At 58.3% G+C, this 17735-nt stretch overlaps 3 protein-coding genes across 17 annotated transcripts; 1 reads left to right on the top strand and 2 right to left on the bottom strand.

Annotated features, from left to right (window-relative positions):
• Nucleotides 1–5215: 5215 nt before the first annotated feature.
• LOC107035254 (uncharacterized) lies at nucleotides 5216–10247 on the bottom strand. Of its 3 annotated transcripts, XR_012067447.1 has the most exons (7): nucleotides 9480–10247; nucleotides 8485–8541; nucleotides 8172–8332; nucleotides 7778–7911; nucleotides 6827–6929; nucleotides 6429–6529; nucleotides 5216–5685 (listed from the first exon to the last, which is right to left on the bottom strand). XR_012067447.1 is itself a non-coding variant. In XM_072955859.1 (4 exons), exons 1-3 carry the CDS (start codon nucleotides 9902–9904, stop codon nucleotides 6434–6436), a joined length of 624 nt encoding a protein of 207 aa, XP_072811960.1. In that variant the 5' UTR covers nucleotides 9905–10247; the 3' UTR covers nucleotides 5216–5685; nucleotides 6429–6433. The 3 variants fall into 3 exon arrangements, 1 of the variants encoding a protein (XP_072811960.1); XR_012067448.1 differs by lacking the exons at nucleotides 8485–8541; nucleotides 9480–10247 and having other exon boundaries at nucleotides 8172–8361; XM_072955859.1 differs by lacking the exons at nucleotides 7778–7911; nucleotides 8172–8332; nucleotides 8485–8541.
• A 241-nt stretch (nucleotides 10248–10488) lies between these two features.
• On the top strand, nucleotides 10489–15660 carry EOLA2 (endothelium and lymphocyte associated ASCH domain 2). Of its 13 annotated transcripts, none has more exons than XM_072955868.1 (7): nucleotides 10624–10842; nucleotides 11015–11159; nucleotides 11292–11362; nucleotides 12441–12557; nucleotides 12856–12967; nucleotides 13082–13362; nucleotides 14148–15660. In XM_072955868.1, exons 6-7 carry the CDS (start codon nucleotides 13110–13112, stop codon nucleotides 14369–14371), a joined length of 477 nt encoding a protein of 158 aa, XP_072811969.1. In that variant the 5' UTR covers nucleotides 10624–10842; nucleotides 11015–11159; nucleotides 11292–11362; nucleotides 12441–12557; nucleotides 12856–12967; nucleotides 13082–13109; the 3' UTR covers nucleotides 14372–15660. The 13 variants fall into 13 exon arrangements, with proteins under 13 accessions (XP_072811970.1, XP_072811963.1, XP_072811969.1 ...); XM_072955866.1 differs by having other exon boundaries at nucleotides 12848–12967; XM_072955872.1 differs by having other exon boundaries at nucleotides 12441–12967; nucleotides 14148–14326; nucleotides 14749–15660.
• LOC140691775 (heat shock transcription factor, X-linked member 3-like) lies at nucleotides 15589–17312 on the bottom strand. The gene is made up of 2 exons (XM_072955858.1): nucleotides 16712–17312; nucleotides 15589–16295 (listed from the first exon to the last, which is right to left on the bottom strand). Exons 1-2 carry the CDS (start codon nucleotides 17204–17206, stop codon nucleotides 15771–15773), a joined length of 1020 nt encoding a protein of 339 aa, XP_072811959.1. The 5' UTR covers nucleotides 17207–17312; the 3' UTR covers nucleotides 15589–15770.
• Between the last annotated feature and the right edge of the window lie 423 nt (nucleotides 17313–17735).

The following is a 17735-nucleotide window of genomic DNA, read 5'->3' as shown; positions in this document are numbered from 1 at the left end:
CTTTCACAGATGCACATGCCACCTCTGCCTCCATGGGAAAACTTTCATCCTTCTTAATGATGGGCTGGGCAAAGCAACAAAGGACCTGCCACTCTTCTGCCATATTCCACGTAGGACACATGACACTTGAACACACTGGCTACTCTAGCAACTGGGTTCTTTGTCTCCTTGCTAGAATGGGCCCCCCACCTTAGCCATGAAATTCCTGAACAGAAACAGAAAAAGACTGACAAGCAAAGCCCTATAGTCTGTCAAAGCAGTTGGTCTTCTGAGACATATCCCAGCAAAGAGTGCAGAAGGGAGAGCACTCTACCAACAATGAACTTGGGACACTCAACCCAAAGTTGGATAGAAAGGATGGAGGCCATTTACATGAAGGCTTCTTTCTAGCTACCACATCATTAAGATTATCAAGAAAGCACACCGATCCCAGACACACTGACAGTTGTCCACAATTCTAAACTCTCACTTAGAACATGGTGGAGACAGCCCTTGGCCAGGGTTTGAAAGCAGGTCACTTGTTTCTGCCAGAAGTTCCCTTAGAAAAGTGTCCACTAACTCTCAAAATTAGACCTCCTTATGATTCAGACTGCAACCAAACCAAAGTGGAACTCCCCTTAATTGCATGGATAATTCAATAGCTTCTTAACCCAAATTGTGCTCTTTACAAAATACTTTACAGATGCTTCAGATACTCAGAGTTGGAACAAATACTTGCTGTCTCCTTCATATCCCAGAAGGTCAGTTTCCACATGTGTAGAATTGAGGATTTTGCCCTCAATAGAAACATTCATTTTACACAAATGTTCAATGTATGATACAATCACAGTATCAGTAAGTAAAGAACTCAAAATTAAAGGATGAGAAAGTTAAAAGGCATTCTGTGATCAGACCCTTGCTCTTCAAAATGCTATCCATGGACCAGTCACTTAGGCATCAACTGGGATCTGGTTAGAAGTACAGAATCTCAGGTCCACCCTGGAACTTCTGAATCAGGAGCTGCATTTGACAAGATCACTGAGGGATTTGAATGCACCTTAAGGTTGGAGACCTAGATCCCTGGTTTTCAAACTATGTCTTGTGGCAGGCTTCATGGGCCTCTATGAGGAATGGGCAAGGAAGAGATTGGGAAGAAGGAGGGGAGTGGGGACTGGGTTTTACTTTAGGCAGGCAGCCTGACTCTGATCTGCTTGGGAGGTTGAAACTCCAGCCAGACCAAGATATTCCATGGCCACAAAGGTTTGAGAAGTACTATTCTAGACCACTGATCTAATTATGTACATGACACAACTGAGATCTTTCAAAGAGCATAAGGGAATTTTACCAAGATTGCCTCAAAATCCCTTGATCTCGGTTACAGAACTCTGAAATTTATAAAGCCTGGGAATCAAGAAAAAGCTTCCTAGTCAGTGCTGATGGGATAGCTTCCAACATGCAAAAGTAGAAGCAAAGACTGAGAGCCTGGGCCCCACCAGGAGAGTACAGGATGTGCAAAGCTGAGCCCTGGCAAAGCCCTGGGAGGTGAGCAGCATTTTGTGCCACCTGGTTTTCGGGAGAGGACAGACAACACACACAGATAATAAATGCCAAGGCCACACAGGAGGAGAAGAGCTGACTCCAAACCCACATCCTGGGTCCCAAAGTCCAGGCTCTAGACCCCCTCATTCCACCCCTTCTTGAGCACACAGCCCACAGCCCCTCTGTGTGCCATATGCATTGACCCAGCCTGTGAGATAACTGGACACACAGCCACTCAAGAAAGGGAGCACATTCATCCTCGCAGATCCATGGAACACAAACACTGAGCTCCCATGCCAGTGCCTAGGGATAAGCCCTATGCATGGAAAACACAAACTTGGTTGCTATAACCTTGTGGTAGTGAGCATTAGGAATCTATCTTAATATCCATTGTTATGTATCTGACATCTCCCTGACTTGGGAAAGTTAGAAAGATCAAGAAGGCAGGGATGGTCAGAGGAGGAAAAGAAGAAATACTCTACAATATATCTACATATTAGTTTTATGGCCTCATTTTTACACTCATAGTGCATGGAGCTTTCTGCCATGGGTGCTCTCATCACCGATCACCTTTAATTAAAAGTATATATATATATATATATACTATGGAAAACTACTCAGCCATAAAAAAGAATAAAATAATGCCATTTGCAGCAACATGGATAGACCTAGAGATGATCATACTAAGTAAGACAAAGACAAATAACATATGATATCACTTATATGTGGAATCTAAAAAAATGAGACAGCTGAACTTGTTTACAAAACAAAAATATACTCACAGACATAGAAAACAAACTTATGGTTACCAAAGGGGAATGGGGAAAGGGATAAATTAGGAGTTTGGGATTACAAGATACAAACTACTACATATAAAGTAGATAAACAAGGTCCTATTTTACAGCACAGGGAACTACATTCAGTATCTTGTAATAATTCATAACAAAAAAGAATATGAGAAAGATTTTACATATATAATATATATTATATATATAATATATACACGTATAACTTTATCACTATGCTGTATATAAGAAACTAACACATCATTGTAAATAAACTATACCTTAATTTAAAAGAAGGTGAAGTTGGATGAATCGGCCAGCAGATGGCACAATGAGCAAGCAGCATCAAATTAGCATCAAACCCTAGCTAGTGTCATTTCAGGCACAAAGCTGGCCCCTTTCCTAAAGCCCTCTCCAAGTATCTTGGGAACACTCAAGCTGGGCAATACAACATACCAAGGCCACCTTCCAGCATTGTCTTTCTTCACTGCCTACCCGCCTCCTTCAAAGGCAGCAGCTCCAGAGGCAGTAGGCAAGGGGAACCACACTGCTAAACCCCTCCTGGTCCTAGAGGCTGTCACAGCTCCAGCCATCAGGGAGTTGGTCTGGGCAAATCCGCACCATGTCTTCCTTCCCTGGGTTGTCAGTAGCAGCCACTCTGCTCAATCAGGGCCACTCAGGGTGCCACAGGGGGCAAATCTACGTTCTGGTGGGAGCCAGCCCTCACCCTCACCCCCACCCCAGCAGTAATCCTCAAAAGATAAAGACCTAACGTCATCTCTCCAAACTTCCTTCTAAAGTCAGGAAGGAGAATTGGAAACCTCATCACAAGCCAGGAGAATGAGGCGGCCTCCAGAGCGGGACGCATATGTGCAGCCCAGCAAGGACAAGGAAGGCGGTTTCTGGGACACACAGGGCTACATCTGACTCACCCATGCACCCCTCTGGTCTACCTGCTGCCTGGCCAGTGGTAGGTACACTCAGGATTGTCAAATCACTAACCAAATGAGTGAATCATCGAATTCTTCTCAGGGAGAGAAGTTTGCCTCTATAGGGCGGTCTCTGAGTTGGACCCAATCTAGTTTCCCAGCCACATCTCCCATGGGCGTGTTCCACAAACATCTTGTCTCAGTTCCCCGAGTGTGTCTGGTCCTTCTCCTATCTCCCAGCTAGGGAGACCCCTTTTACTTCAAAACCCGCTCAAACGGCCCTCATCTCTGAGGCCTTCCGCAGCCCCTGGCTCTGTCAGCAGTTCCCCACTCTTCACGTTCACCAAACCTTATTCGGTCTGGTTTCAGACTGTGGTTTACAGGTCTCCTGGAAGGTGGCCCCACACCCCCTAGCGCTGACTGCGGACTTCAGTCTGCTTTGCGTTATGAAGTTTGGTGCCCAGATCTGCCCTCTCCCATCACGCTGCACTCACACCCATCTGCACTCACAGATGGCTGGTCAGCAAAAGCCCTTTCCAACCCAGCGGTTGTCTGATGCACCAGAGGCCAGAGCACCTCCCTCCAGGCCGGCCGCAGGGCAGCGTGCCGTTCCGCCCGGCAGAGGTGGCTAGAGTCCTGTGCGCTCCACTTAGCACGCAGCCATGCCTCGGGCACCGACTCTGGGTGTTGGTTCTCCCGGTCGGTCCATCTGCGTCGCAAGGCCTCGGGCACTGCGAGGGCCTGACCACTGGGCCCACTGCGGGGGCCTCTAATGCCCAGCCGTGCTCTGCAGCTCCCGCACGGGCTGACAGGAAATGTCAGGTGGACACCGCAGGCTGAAGGGACACCCTGCCCACCCTGCCCCCTCAGTGGATGCAGGTCCCCAGAGAGCCGCTAACATCCTGACTCCCTCCGAGGACCAGCTTCCCGAAGGGCCCAGCCTGAGATGCTTGGTTCTGGAGGGGTCCAAAGAACAGGTGGGGAGATGGGGTCTTGGTGAGGGACTGTCACCCCCGCCCTACTGGTCATGAGGACCCCCATCCTGAGGGGAGGCGGTGTGCAGAGAGGCCTGGGCGCAAGGTCACAGCCCAGCTGCTAGAACTTCCACGTCAGAACACTTGCTGGGCTGGCAGGTGGAGAGGAATGTCCCAGCAGGTGAGAAGGCCCAGATGTGGGGAATGTGCCGGGAACAGACAGGGACGTCTCTGCTGTGCCGATCGCAGAGGGACGAGCAGCTGAGGGGGAAGGATACGGCGGGAACCAAGGGTGCCCCAGAGTCTCCTCCATAGCTTACAGAGCAGCCCCGTCTCAGGCAGCAGCCACACGTCCAACCCAGGATTGACAGCAGGGGCTGAACCTCAAAGACGGCTGAACGCTCGACCAAGGCAGGACCGTCAGGCCAGCAGCAGAAGCTGCCTGGGAAAGCCTGCAACCCTGACACAAGGGACAGGGAGCCTAGGAGAAGGTCCCGGAAGACCTGACTCCCCAGTGTCTCTGAAACTCCTGCGCCGGAGGTAGCAGTCCACCCCCCACGGAGCTCGTGCACCCACCTCACCCCCAAGGGAGCAAAACAGGACCCGCGTCTTCCCCCACAGGGGCCCTGCGTCCCAGGAGACGGGGTGACCAGCTGCCCCGGTTTGCTGTGGGCCCTGCAGCGCTACATCCAGGAGAGACCGGGAAGACTGGGGATAGGTGGTCACCCGCCTGCCAGGCCTCCACCGCACAGCACAGGTGGGGGTGCTGGCCCGGGTCAGGGAGGAAAGGGGTGGTCCCTGCCCCCCAGGAACTGCAGCTGGGGTCTCCAGGTGACACTGAGCGGCCAGAAGCCAGGGGCTATGATGATGGACACCAGTGACCAGGAGACCTGACCCACAGAGCAGGGGAGGTGGCCAGGACAACACGGCCTCCTGGGGGCTCGAGGGAGGAGCAACCAACCAAGGCACAGCCCAGAACAGACCTCAAAAGAGCAAGAACGGACAGTGGGAGGCTGAGGGCAGTCACCCCAATAAATGAATTGTGATCCCTTGCCCAGGCTCTGCCCCTGAGCCAGTTTTCAGACCTGGAACCGACTAGGGAGGTGGCCGGGTCCACGGGGGAAGGACATTACAGTACTGTGGCAGGAGACACAGGAATGATCCCCCAGCCCTTCCCAAAGGGACCTCGGGCTCTGCACCGGGCGACCCAACACTGGGAAATGGGACAACCAGATAGTTCGAGGCCGTCGGACACAGGGCCCAACTCAACACAGGTATGGGAGACTCAATCAACTCTGTCTCTGCAGCCACCCCAGGGCCCGTGCTGGAGGTTCTGAGCAGCGGGTGTCACTTGTCTGAGGGACGCTGGGCCATTCCCCAGGATGTGTCACGTGGTCTTGAGCAAGAGAGCCTGGAATCCAACATCCTCCAGGATGAAGTGTGGGGTTAGTCAGATGTCTTCTGAGGAACCTTTCAGAACTTGGGATAACAGTTGATGCCAAGTGAAAAAACGTAAGAGAGAACGTTAACACTGCACGAACTCAAGTGAGTAAAGGGAAAATGCAGAGAAAAAGAACGGGGAAATATGCCCCAACTGTGAACGTTTCTGCCTCCGGCGATGCCTTATGAGCGTCTTTGGTCCTGACTCTTCACATCCTTTCTGCACTTTGCAAAGTCCCCACGGTGAGTACACAGATACACTCAAGAGGTGGCTGAACGGGTCCTCTGCCCAGAGCACATCAGTCTGCTCGTGCAAGCCCTGCAACCACGGTTAGGGGACGGCAACTCGTGCTCCAGACCCCCGCCCCAACTGAATCTAGCAAACAAGTAAGCTGGGCCCGTTTGCTCGGCCGCAGCATGGTGTCAGGAAGCCCCTCGTCCAGCTGTGGAGGGCCTGGCACCCGGGTCGGTGCTTCTGTGCTCAGAGACCGAGGACGGTAAGGAGCACGAAGTCAGGAGAGCTTAGGAGTGATGGAGACACAGAAAGAGCATCTCCCGCCTCCGTGGGAGGTGGCAGAATGATCTGTAACATGAGTGCAGGCGGGGCAGCGCCAGAAGTGCCCAGACACGCCCCTGGCTCCCACTCTGTGTGCCAGGGTCCGTGTGCAGGCACCACAGGACCAGCAGTGGCAACGTCTCCGCCCACATCGGCAGGTCCCCTGTGGTGCAGCTTCTCCCTGAGGACTCGGAGTGTCATGAAGACAAAAATCAGAAATACGTACAGATCTCAGGCTGGACCACACGATCCGGGCCGTGTGAAGAGGGCCTTGGCCAACCGGAGCTTGGAGCTGCCAGGGGACACAGCGGAAGCCAGGGACAGGGCCTGCAGATTAGAAACGGGCCAGAGGGGCGGGAGGTAAACCAGGAGAGTTGGGGCAGAAGAAACAAGGCTTGCTGTCTTCCCGCAGCTGCACGGCTGCCCCGGGCTTCTCCCGCGTGAGTCCAGGGCATGGAACTGAAGCCAGGCGGTAACCGACTGACTTACACAGACGAGAAGGAGCTCTTTCTCACGGGCAGAGCCCTGGACACCGGGGCACCTCCCCCTCAGGGATCCTCACCCCAGGTGGCGGGCCTGGGGGTGGGTGGCGGCCTTGGGGGGGGGGGCGGGACACTCCCTGACCTTTGGGGTCACGTACAGTTTGGAGCCTCTAGGCCAATACTGAGTCCAAAGCTGGCCTACGAAGACAGGAGGAAACCAGCCTCCGAGGGGCAGGAGGAGGCATCTGAAACACAAACAACCAGGGCGGGATGAGCACCCAGGTTGCAAAAAGAGCTCCCACAACTCAGCACAAAAAGGACAAGCAGCAAAGTAGACAGACAGGCAAAAGGCATTTCACACAGGAACCCAGCCCTGCGGGAAGGAGGGAAACGGAGAATTTGGGCCCAGCCAGCCCCAGGCCTGTGGTGCCCCGAACCCTGCCGCAGGAACAAACTGGAACCCGCTCCGGCCTGCGAGAGGCGCGTGCGGTGGGGCGGCACTTACCGCGGCGCGGTCTGCGCCTGGTTTGCGCCTCTCAGCGAAAAAGGGGGGGCGTGTGCCCGGCACAGAGAAGGGGCGGGGGTCTGGGAAGTCACCGGGGGCAGAAAGGACGGCGGGAGGGCCTCTGGGGCAAACAGAGGGATGGCGGAGCCAGGGAGAGGAGCAGGACAGAACAGCGGTGGCGACTTCCCAGGGGTGGCTTGAGCCAGGGGCAGGATGGACCAAGGTCACTGGGGATGAGAAGGAGGGGAAACTGCAAAGGCAGGTGCTCAGAAGGGCCCCCGAGACACCGAGCTCTAGAGGTGCCCTGGGGAGGAGGGACCAGAAAGGGAAGGTGACTCTGAACAGGTGCCCTGAGCTCCAGAGAACAGGCAATGTCCTGGGGCCACTGTCACCCCCAAAGGGCAATGGCAAAAACAGCAAGGACGTCCAACAGGAAAGACTGGGTGCATCTGGGGAAGAAGCAGAGCTTGAGGAGGGGACTCGCTCCTGTCCCGTGGGGTGCGGTCCAGGGGCAGTGGCAGGGAGGGAGCAGGAGCTGCAAGCAGGGGGAGGCCAGGTGGCCCAGTCTGGGAGGGAAGGCTGACTCACCCTGTGACCAGAGAGGGAGGGGGAGGAGGCCCGCTCTTCCAGGACTTCATTCGTGGAGGACATGGGAAGGAGCAGGTGAAGAAACTCACCGGGAAGTCAGACATCAGATTGTACTAAGGATCGGCGCCCACTGACTTGTATGGAAAATCAAAACTGAGTTGCAGTCGGGTGCCTTTCACAGGGACAGCCAAATACTAGCCCACGCCCACCTGCGACAGGGCCAGGCCACTCTTCCTGGGCCCACACACCCGGCAGAGAACCGGCCCGGCAGCCACTACCGTTGGAACTGTCCCCACATCAGACCACACTCCTCCCTTTCCTGTTCCCCTCCTCAGGGACCTGGGGCACCCTGCTTCTCAGCATAGAGGGGAGGGCCAGAAAAGGGGGTCCTTACGCAGCACCGTCACAGCTGTTCCCCACCAGCAGCCACATATCAAACGTCTCCGGCTCACTGGGCAAGTTCTCTTGCTTCAAGCAAGATTCGGGAGGAGCTCCAGCAGCAGCCCAGCATTCCGGGAACCGTCCCTCATGATTTGAAACCGCTAGGAGGAGGTTCTGGGGAGTCAGGACACAGCTGGTAACCATTGTATGGGCGCAAGAAGCCGAGGAGGGGATGCCGGCATGGGCTGAGTTGGATCTGGTGACTGTTAAGGTCCCCCGCAGCCCTGAGGCCTAAATCCCATGAAGGCAACCCTCCGCCCCCTCACCTCAGGGCCAGCATCCCTGCTTCCTCGGGCTTCTGCAAGGAGAGAGCAGGTGCAGGACTGCTGGAAGACAAAGCAGTCCTCTGCGGATCCAAAGTTTCCTAAGCACCCACCCCACCGTGTCGGGGCACCCAGCTTAGGGAAATGAGTAAGACACTGTCCTCGCCGTCAAGGGACCCAGCGCCGCTGAGCGGGCCACGGACTCTTGGAGAGCAGCTACAACCCAGGAGGAAAAGCCCAGGGAAGGAAGGCAGCAGCAAGGCGCAGCGTTACCAGAACTCCCAGACAAGAGTGCCTGGCGCCCGGGTCGGGCGGAGATGGGGAGCTTCCAGTTGCGCCCGGAAGGAGGACAGGCGTTTGTCAGGACAAGAGGAGCCAGCCTTCCAGGTGTGGAACCGCGCGTGCCAAAGCCTCCAGTCGGGGTAGGGCAAGTGCGCTCACTGTGCAGGGACAGCCCAGTGACCTAGACTGTTGGGTGACCAGGAGGGAGAGCTGGGGCCACTGGAAGGCCCTACCTGGGCCCCGAGGTGTTGGAGCTTAAACAAGAGAGGACTTGGCAGGGTTTTCAGTCTGGGGCTGACAAGGACAGATGTGCAGTTAGACACGTGTGGAGCAGCCCCTGGAGGAGGAGAGACAGGAGGCGTCCAGGCCGGTGGGGGGCTCAGGTAATAGCACAGGCCCCGGCCATGAGGCCTGAACTCCGGAAGGGGCAGTGGGGACAGGAAGAGAAGCATTTATTCTGATCGGTCACTTGGGAGGCAGGGACACAGGACTTGGTCATCAAAGAAACAGGGAGGGAGGGCGACGGTAAGGGAACCAAAGGAGCAGAGCCAGGCGGGTGGCATCGAGTGGCTTGAGCCCCCAGGGGAGAGGAAGAGGACAGAAAAGCGCTCTGACAGGGAAGCTGGCTTTGCGTGGGACCCCAGGTCCGAGGAGCAGCAGGAAACAGTGTGGGGATTTTCCTTCTCACTTGCAAAAAGGCCAGACCAAGACTGTACCTCAGGACTCGGCCAGCAGTCCCAGGGCGGCCTGGAGGAGGGGAACTGGCCTGAGCATTCAGCCCTGAGATGCAGGACTCAGCCCAGAGGCCCCGCCCTCTCTCCGCCTCCCTGCCGTCTGAGGGCCATTCCGACGGTCCGATGAGGTCGCTGACAACGCTGGGGGCTGCCACTGCGACTCTGGCCGACTGCTGCGGCCTGGACTGGACGCCTATGTCAAGAGACTCAAAAGGGCACTGCCTGTCCTCGCCCACCCTCCATGGGTTCCCAAGACCCACAGCTCCATCCCTGTCAGCTCCGCTCCACTCCTCCCCAGCTCCACTCGGCTCCGCCCTCAGCTGCTCCTCCCCCTGAAAGCTCCGCCCTGCTCCTCCCCGGCTCTGCCGCCTCTTCCAGGAGCGCCTCCTCACACAGTTCTTTCCCATGTCTCAGTCCCAGAAACTGCTCCCCCAGCTCCTCCCAGCTCCAGCCCACTGCGTCCCAGCGTTTCCTCAGCCCCGCCCCACTCCTCCGCAGCTCCACCCTTCCCCTCCCTCAGCTGCTCCTCCTCCTGGAGGCCCCGCCCTGCTCCTCCCCGGCTCTGCCGCCTCTTCACCCAGCTCTCCTCAAACACCTGCCCCACAGGCGCCTCCCTTAACTCCTCCAACCCAAGTTCCTTCCCCGCAGCTCCGCCTCCTTCCTCGCAGCTCCGCCCTGCTTCTCCCCATCTCCTCCCACAGCTCCTCCTCGCCAAGCTTCCTCACAGCTCCGCCCCGGCTTCTCCCTCGTCGCTTTCTCGAGGCTCCGCCTCCCCCTCCCGCAACTCCTTCTCCCCAGCTCTTTACCACAGGTCGGCCCCTGATACTCCTCCCCCAGCTCCTCCCAGCCCCGCCTCCTCCCCGCAGCTCCGCCCCTCGGCTCGCCCCTCCTCGCCCCTTCTCCGCCCCGCCCACCTCCTTGACCTCCTCCGGTGCCGCTCCCGGCCTTGGATTGCGAGCCTCCTTCAGGCCTGGTCGTCCCGCGCGCCACAGGGCCTGGCGGCTCCAACAGCGCCTCCTAGCGGCGGGGCCTACGTGGGAATGAGTCCTTGTTCCTAAGCGCGTGTTACGTAACTGCGTACCTGCGTGCTGCGTGCCTACGTGGTACGTGCTTCCGTACACCCGGAAATAAGGGGCGTCAGCGTTTCTGCGAACGGAGCGCGGTTAGGGTCAGCTGGCGCTGTCCCCTGTCAGTACTTCGGAGTCCCCAGGACGGGGAAGACTGTCCAGCCGCGTGGCCGCCGCCGGGCCGTCCCAGAGTCCCCGCGACTCGCGCCGCCCTCACGGAGCCAGGACCCATCCCGCCCAGCCCCGGAGGGAGCCGAGACTCGCCGTGTCCTCCGATGGTACCTCCTCGGGGCACTGGTTTCCCGGCTGTGGGGCTGGGAGCGGCATGGCAGCCGAGGCCGCCCTTTCCCATCCCCTCCCGGTGGAAAGGCACACCCGGGATTCCATGGAGGGGAACGTGTTGTGGGGCCCCCAAATCCTTCAGGTGTCGACTTCTCCTGTTGGATCTAGGGTCTGCTGGGCGGTGAGAACATGATCTACTTAGGTGAAGATTTTCTCTGCTGCGGGCTTGAGGCATCGTGGGGACCCTGACCCAGCCGGGGGACGAGAGACCCACTTCCCTGAAGAGCAGAAGCAGCCCCGAGTGAGATGCCATGTGTGTTTCTCCTCAGTCGGGCCCTTCTGGGTCCCGGTGGTCTCCAGTCCCTGATGAGGAGAAGACACTGTGGTTCATGTTGCTGTCTTCTAGCTGATGACCTTCTCTCCGTATCTCTCTCGTCCCCTGCAGGTGAGGAAGCTGAGCCAAGTGGAAGAGCGTTTCCTCCTAAGGCGGCGAGCAGGTACCCTCTGCATCAGCAGGTAGGAGGGCACTCCGCCCCCTTCTTCCCTTTACAGTTACCCACCCTCGGTGTCCATTGTCCTGGGCGGTCGTGTCAGAGGCCCACCGTCTGGGTGGCTTACACAACAAAAATGCCTCCCCTCTCGGTTCCGGAGGCTAGAAGCCTGAGATCAAGGTGGCAGCGATTTTTGGCCCTCCTGAGGGCTGTGGGAGGATCTGTCCCATCCCTCCCGCACTTCCAGGGGTTGGCTGGCAGTCGCTGGCCTCCCTTGGCTTGTAGAGCCCCGCCTCGTCTTCATGTGGAGTTCTCCTGTGTGTGTGCCTGCCTCTAAATTTCTCCTTTTTATAAGGACACCAGGCCTATGAGATGAGGGTCTACCCTGAGGAAGTCATTTTAACATGATGACCTTTGTAAAGCCCTTTCTGTTATCTGTAAGGTCATGCTCTGGGGTACTTGGCATTGGGACGTCAACACATGAATTTGCGGGGAACGCAGTGTACCCCATAGTAACCCACCAAGTCACTGAGTAGGAACACACTAGGAATGTTCCAGGCCTGGAAGGGAGGCCCTCATGGCTGCAGGGGGTAAATAAAAGGGAGAGGAGAGCAGGCAGCCAGGGAAGGAGCCAGAGCGTGTGGGGCCTCGTGGGCCCCTGTTCCGCTTGGAGAAGAAAGCCCTAGAAGGGACTGGGCTGGGTGCCTTTGGGGCCATGTGCCCCGTCCTCACAGCCACGTGGAAACTGGGGCTCCGCCAGGTGCCGGGACCCAGCTGAGGTTCGGGCCTGGGGCCCTGCTCCTTCTGCCACACAGCTGTGTCCTCAGGGAGGAGGAGCCATCCTCCCCTCCAGGTACAAGGAGGCGAGGACGGGGTGCATGCGGTCAGGTCCCTGGAGTCACGCGCCATCTCTTTCTACCTTGGCGCCTCCTTCTCAGCTGTGGAGTGGGGTGACGGTAGCACTGCCCCTCCTGGGATATTGGAGGATCGATATCTCTGATTCCTGGATGTGGGTGGTGGTCGTGCCAGGGCCCAGCATGGAGTCAGAGCTTACACCGGTGCTGGTGGTTCCTGCTCTCATTTGTCGGTTCTCTGGGCTCCAGGCGGGGGCATCTGTGGACAGTGGAGGGCAGGGGTGCCGGAAGGGGTGAAGGAGGTGGCACCCAGAGGCGTGGGGAGGAGACACCTGAGATCCAGGGCATCCCCAGGACTGGGCTGAGGTTGGTAGCAAGGATTTGCGCTCCGCAGCCCAGGGGTAAGGGTGGTAATGGGGCATCTGCAGGGCACTGGGAGTGCTGGGGCCGGGGAGCTGCGGGGGGTGGGCCGCGGTTGGGAGAGAAGCAAAGCCCAGGACTGTCCCTGTCTGTGCTGGGAGAGGACCAGAGCCTGGCCACACGGCTGTGAAGCCGAGGGGCCCTCTCTACCTGCTCTGTGCTCCCCGGGCTCGGGGACCTCTGTTGTAGAACTGACCACACGCCTTTCTCTCCCTGTGCCCACCCTCCTTTGTGAGCCCCGCAGACTCCATCTGATGGACAGATCCTCCGAGTGACCAAGCTCCTCCTTTGGGCCTGTGAGCTGACTGCGTGAACACAGGGAAGGAGCCAGCGCCCTCTGATCCCCCACCGTCCAGGTCAGTGGAGGGTCAGGGCACCGGGGCACACTGTGGGGAGGTCAGGTCCACGGGCCGTGAGCTCAGAGGGCCGGCGCCTCAGACTTACTGACACTTGCTTCTGTGTTTCCCCAGCGACGTGAGGTCAGGGGAGCTGCAGGAGATGAAGTTCAGCTGCCTCTCCTTCCGGCAGCCTTATGCAGGTTTTGTGCTGAACGGGGTCAAGACCCTGGAGACGCGTTGGCGTCCCCTGCTGAGCGGCCACCGGCACCGGACCCTGGCCGTGCACATCGCTCACAGGGACTGGGAGGACACTGCCTGGAGGGAGCTGCTGGTGGAGAGGCTGGGGATGACCCCTGCCCAGATCCAGGCCTTGCTTCAGGATGGGGAGAAGTTTGGCCGCGGAGTCATAGCTGGCAAGTGGTGGTGTGCCCAGCCCTGCTCCGGAGCCTCCAACGGCAGCCCCCAGGCTCTCCCCCAGGGCCTCTGTGACTTCTTTTCTTTCAAATACCTTGGTGTGTGGGCTGCGGTTTCTTGGAGCAAGACACCTTCAGAGGGGCAGCCAGAGTCCATGGGCTGGCGGTTGGCGGGCCGAAGTTCCCTCACCGCCACTCGGGGCTTAAGTTCCCATTGGGCTCTAAGAGGCAGAGGAGGGTCCAGAATTTCCATGTGTGTGCGTGAGCGTGAGCGTGCGTGTGCACATGTGTCGGCACACCACAGAGACTGTGATGAACAGCGCAGCACCCAGAGCGGGTCAGGGGTCTGTGGACTCAGGCTGCCCTCCAGGCTTCCTACGCCTGGCCCAGCCCCACTGCCCGCGGCCTCCTGTGCCAGTCCCCTAATGCTGCAGCCACCTGAGCCAGTCCCCTAACCCCTCAAGGGTTGAGGTCCTGCATCAGCACCTGTCACCTGGCAGATTGCCTGGGGACCTGATTGCCCATAGGGTCCCCTTCTGATCGTGACTTGCGGTATTCATCACTGACATGGGTGGGGTCACTCCCTCGGACTCACCCCAACTTCCCTGGAGAGGGACGCTGGTACCTCGGAAATGCTCAGCCAGAGCGACCCAGTTCACTCTGGGTCCACGTGCTGATATCGCCTCCGTCTCTAGTGGTCGTGACCTTGAATAACCATGTTCTCTTAGGGGCAGGCCTGGTTTGTGGAAGGGAAGACATCTGGGTGCTTCTCTCTTTGTGCACAGGGCTCGTTGATGTTGGGGACACTTTGCTGTGCCCAGAAAACTTAGGTCCCGAGGAGGTTGTGGAACTGGAGAATCGAGCCGTCCTGAGCAACCTGCAGCAGAAGTACCTGACCACGCTCTCCAACCCCCGGTGGTTACTGGAGCCCGTGCCCAGGAGAGGCAGAAAGGGCGTCTTCCAGGTAGACGTCCCCAAGCACCTGATCCCCTTTGGGCAGGAGGCCTGAGCAGTGTGGGCTCTTGAGAGGAGGTGACCGAGAGACCAAGCTAAACCGTGACACGGTCAGCTCGCCGTCACGCCCTGGACGTGCTCCCCTGGTTCGCTCTGAATCGGCGCCACCCTGGAGGGCGCTCCCCACTCTGTGCTGTTCCCGGAAACAGATGTGTCCACTGGGACGCGGGGACGGGGTAGCGGGACCCCTGCAGGGAGATGCCTCCCTGGGCTCGGTGACAGAGTCTCAAGGACTTTGGACCTCTAGGACAAGGGGAAGCGGCCTTGCAGGCCGCTCATTCTGGCCCTGCTGATTCTGGATTGTGTAGAGAAATATGTTTTGAGAGAGCTGGTGAGTGTTTTCCCCGCCTTTGTTCTGGTCACAACCCCTAGAGGGTCTGAAGAGCATCCAGGAGACGATGTGGGACGGCTGGAGCGGGCGCTGAGTGCTTGCCAGAGAGTCACCAGCCAGCGACGGCCTGACTCACAGGCAAGAGGACATCGGACTCAGAAACAGCACCGTCTGCCTCACAGATGACTCTCGCCCTGTTGTAAAGTGTCCCTTGGCTCATGGAGCCGGTGTGTTAGACGTGCCGCACGGCCGCTTCACGTGCCAAGAAAGGGTCCTAACTACAGCCCTGATGGAAGTGAGCAGTGCTGGTGTTCGCCTGGTGGGAGATCTTTTATACATTTGTCGGGGGTTTGGTCACTTGAGAGTAGGGATTCCAGTGGTTGTTACCTTCGAGGGTGACGGGCTTCCCCCCAGGCGTTTGACTGCAACCCCCCGTCTCTTCGGAGCCAGGCTGCAGCGCTCTCAGCCCTTGGTGGAGGGGGTGGCCCTACGTTTCGGCGGGCCTCTGTGGGGGGGGCCCCTGGATCGGGAGCTGGAGACGCTGAGCTGCTGGTCAGAAACTTCTGGCATCCTTGGGGGACCCAGGAGGAAGACCCTCCTGCTCCGGGATGCATGAGTAGTGGGGGGGAGACACCCCCGAGGTCAGAAGCCAGGCTGTCTGTCCCCTGACGGGCAGGCCCGGCCCAGGGGACCAGACCTTCCTGGGCTCGCCTCAGTGCTCGCTCCCCACCTCCTTGGGCGGGTGTCCGAAATGCCACAGCTTCAGATGAAAGAGGCCGATGGGGACCAAAGCCTGCCCCCGGCCGGGGTCTCCAGCCTCCGCGGGCTTATCTGGTGAGACGTGTGCGGAATCGAACGCGAGAAAGAACACGGACCCGCGGTTCTCGCAGATTCTTTATTTAGCCCCGGGGAGTTTTGCTTGTCTTTATTAAAGCCCAAAATGTTCATGGTTACAGGACGGTGCTCTTCGTGTGTCTCTAGTGGTCTGTGAGCTCAGGGCTTTGGGTTGTCCTTGAACCGTTCGCAGAGAGCACACTTGTAATCTGAAGAGCCCTCGGGCTCTTCATCTGCCGCGGGCCTCCTGGTTGGGGGCCATGAGCAGAAGGGCCGCGAGCAGCATGCAGTAACCCGTGTTGCACGTGGACACCACCGAGCTGGGATCGGGGCAAACGGGGGGGCTTCTGGGCAGCTCCCCTGCACCGTCCCTTCCGGCAGTAGCCGGGGGCACTAGCGTGACATTCCTGGAGGTGCCCTCCCCACTCGGGCCGCCCTGCTCGCTGGAGGGACGCTGCACTACCACCAACCTGGCCACCCGGCCGGCAGACAGGACGCCAGGGAGCATGAAGGCCCGGATGCCGCTGGGCACCTGAGCACGGGGGGCTTCCCTCTGGGTCTTCCTGTCGGCATCTTTGGTGGAGTCATTCTGATGGAAAAACTGGGTGCATCTCATAGGTGGGGCGGCTTGCTTCTTTCTCTTTGGGGTGGTTGCGCTGGAAGCGGGCCGAGCAGTTGCTCTCGGGTCACCTTTTCTCCACATGTTCTCGATCAGCAGGGGCTTCTCTCTCTGAAAGTTGCAGTTGTGGTAGATCTGAAAGGACATGAATCATTCTCGTCATTTCGGGGGAAATATTCACTCCTCCCCGCCCACCTCCATCATAAAGGTCTTGTTTGACTGTGGAGAAGAGGTCTTTTTAAATTCCTGGCAAGGTTTATTTCGCCCTGGAGTGTGCGCTCACTAAAGCTACGTGGTGCCTGGGCTGAGGTGTCACTCTAGCTCCCTGACGTGAAGTGGCCCCTGGGTCTTCGGTCACACCCGCAGGGCATCTCTAAGGGGCGAGCCTTACATGACACGCCGGACTGCCTCAGCCTTCATTCAGTACTGGCTCGCAGGAAAAAAGTCCCCCTCGGGAATGAACCCCGTTCAGCACATCACTCATCCGCTCAGGACTGGGAAGCTGTTCCAGGAACAGAGAACTCGGGAGACGGAAGGGCTGTCTACGTTACCATCAGCCTTTTCTTCCCCGGAGAGCGACCCAGAGTGCCGGGCAGGTGTATTTTCCTGAACCCGTAGAGGTTCAGTTGGCGGATGAAGCTCTTCAAGCTGTCTGTTTCAAAGATCCTGTCTGCGCCGCGCCGGCGAAGAACCTCCCGCTGGAAAAGGTCTTCCTCGATGATCAGCATGTCTCCCTTGTCGTTCCAGCGCACGGACTTGAAGGCCTCGTCCTCCACCATCATCCAGAGCTTTCTCGGGAAGGAGAGCCCAAGAACACCGTGGGTTCCGTCCACGTTGGCGGGACCTGGGTTTGGGTCCTGTGGTGGCTGGTTGTCTTGGGAGCCTGGATCTTGGCTCTCGGCCTGGTCGCCGGGCTTCTCCAAAATCTCCCTCGAATCCACCTTTGGATCCGGGGATGAACCCGATGGGGCCCCCGCTGGGGGCTCTCCATCAGCTGCGGGGGCCGCCGTGGCCGTATATTCCTCGTCGGGGCTCTGACTCGCCATGCAGCTAGTCTAGACCAGGCACATGCTCTCCCTGAGACCAGATCACTGAGCTCTCAGGGCAGAAGTGCCTTCAGTCTGAGCAGGGACGCCCAGTAAATAGTGTCCGCAGAATTCTAGAATCTCGGTAGCAGGGCAACCAGCGACTTTGGTCATCGTCCTCTTTATGTGTCACGTGAGGTCCCAGAGTTGGTCTGGACAGGGAGCCCTGGCCGAGGGGAGGGGAGGGGAGGGGTACAGAGCCCCCAGCTTCTCTGTTTTCCAGAAGTGTAGGAAGGTATGTTCAAGGTCCCGGCGAAAGGCTCCCATCTGCTGCCAGGCACCTTTCTCCCAGGGGCCAGGCCCTGAGTGGGCGGAGAGACATGATCCTGTTTCCATCCCCAAAGGTTGGGGAGGCCTGTTGCCAGCCTCCGATTTGTTCAAGGGCCAGGTCCTGGCTGGCCCTGGCTGGCCCTGGCTTGGCTGCCACCAAGGCGGCAGGGGTGAGATGGGCCCCGGGCGACTGCACCTCCCGGAAGTGGTGGTCCGAGTG

Source organism: Vicugna pacos, chromosome X (genome assembly GCF_048564905.1).
Source record: "Vicugna pacos chromosome X, VicPac4, whole genome shotgun sequence".
NCBI lineage: Eukaryota > Metazoa > Chordata > Mammalia > Artiodactyla > Camelidae > Vicugna > Vicugna pacos.
Note: the sequence above shows the minus strand (reverse complement) of the source record. Positions and strands in the feature narration are given on the sequence as shown.

Bases quoted from the DNA above. Each gene is read 5' to 3' on its own strand.
- LOC107035254 (XM_072955859.1), bottom strand. From the start codon at position 9,904: ATGGGAAAGAACTGTGTGAGGAGGCGCTCCTGGAAGAGGCGGCAGAGC. The intron at 6,930-9,479 runs GTACAGTCTTGG...TTTGTGTTTCAG, and splicing joins ACTGCTGGCCGAGTCCTGAG to ATGCCTCCTCCTGCCCCTCG. The intron at 6,530-6,826 runs GTCAGGGAGTGT...TCTAATCTGCAG, and splicing joins AACTGTACGTGACCCCAAAG to GCCCTGTCCCTGGCTTCCGC.
- EOLA2 (XM_072955869.1), top strand. From the start codon at position 13,110: ATGAAGTTCAGCTGCCTCTCCTTCCGGCAGCCTTATGCAGGTTTTGTG. The intron at 13,363-14,147 runs GCAAGTGGTGGT...CTTTGTGCACAG, and splicing joins TGGCCGCGGAGTCATAGCTG to GGCTCGTTGATGTTGGGGAC.
- LOC140691775 (XM_072955858.1), bottom strand. From the start codon at position 17,206: ATGGCGAGTCAGAGCCCCGACGAGGAATATACGGCCACGGCGGCCCCC. The intron at 16,296-16,711 runs GTAACGTAGACA...ATGTCCTTTCAG, and splicing joins CGGGGAAGAAAAGGCTGATG to ATCTACCACAACTGCAACTT.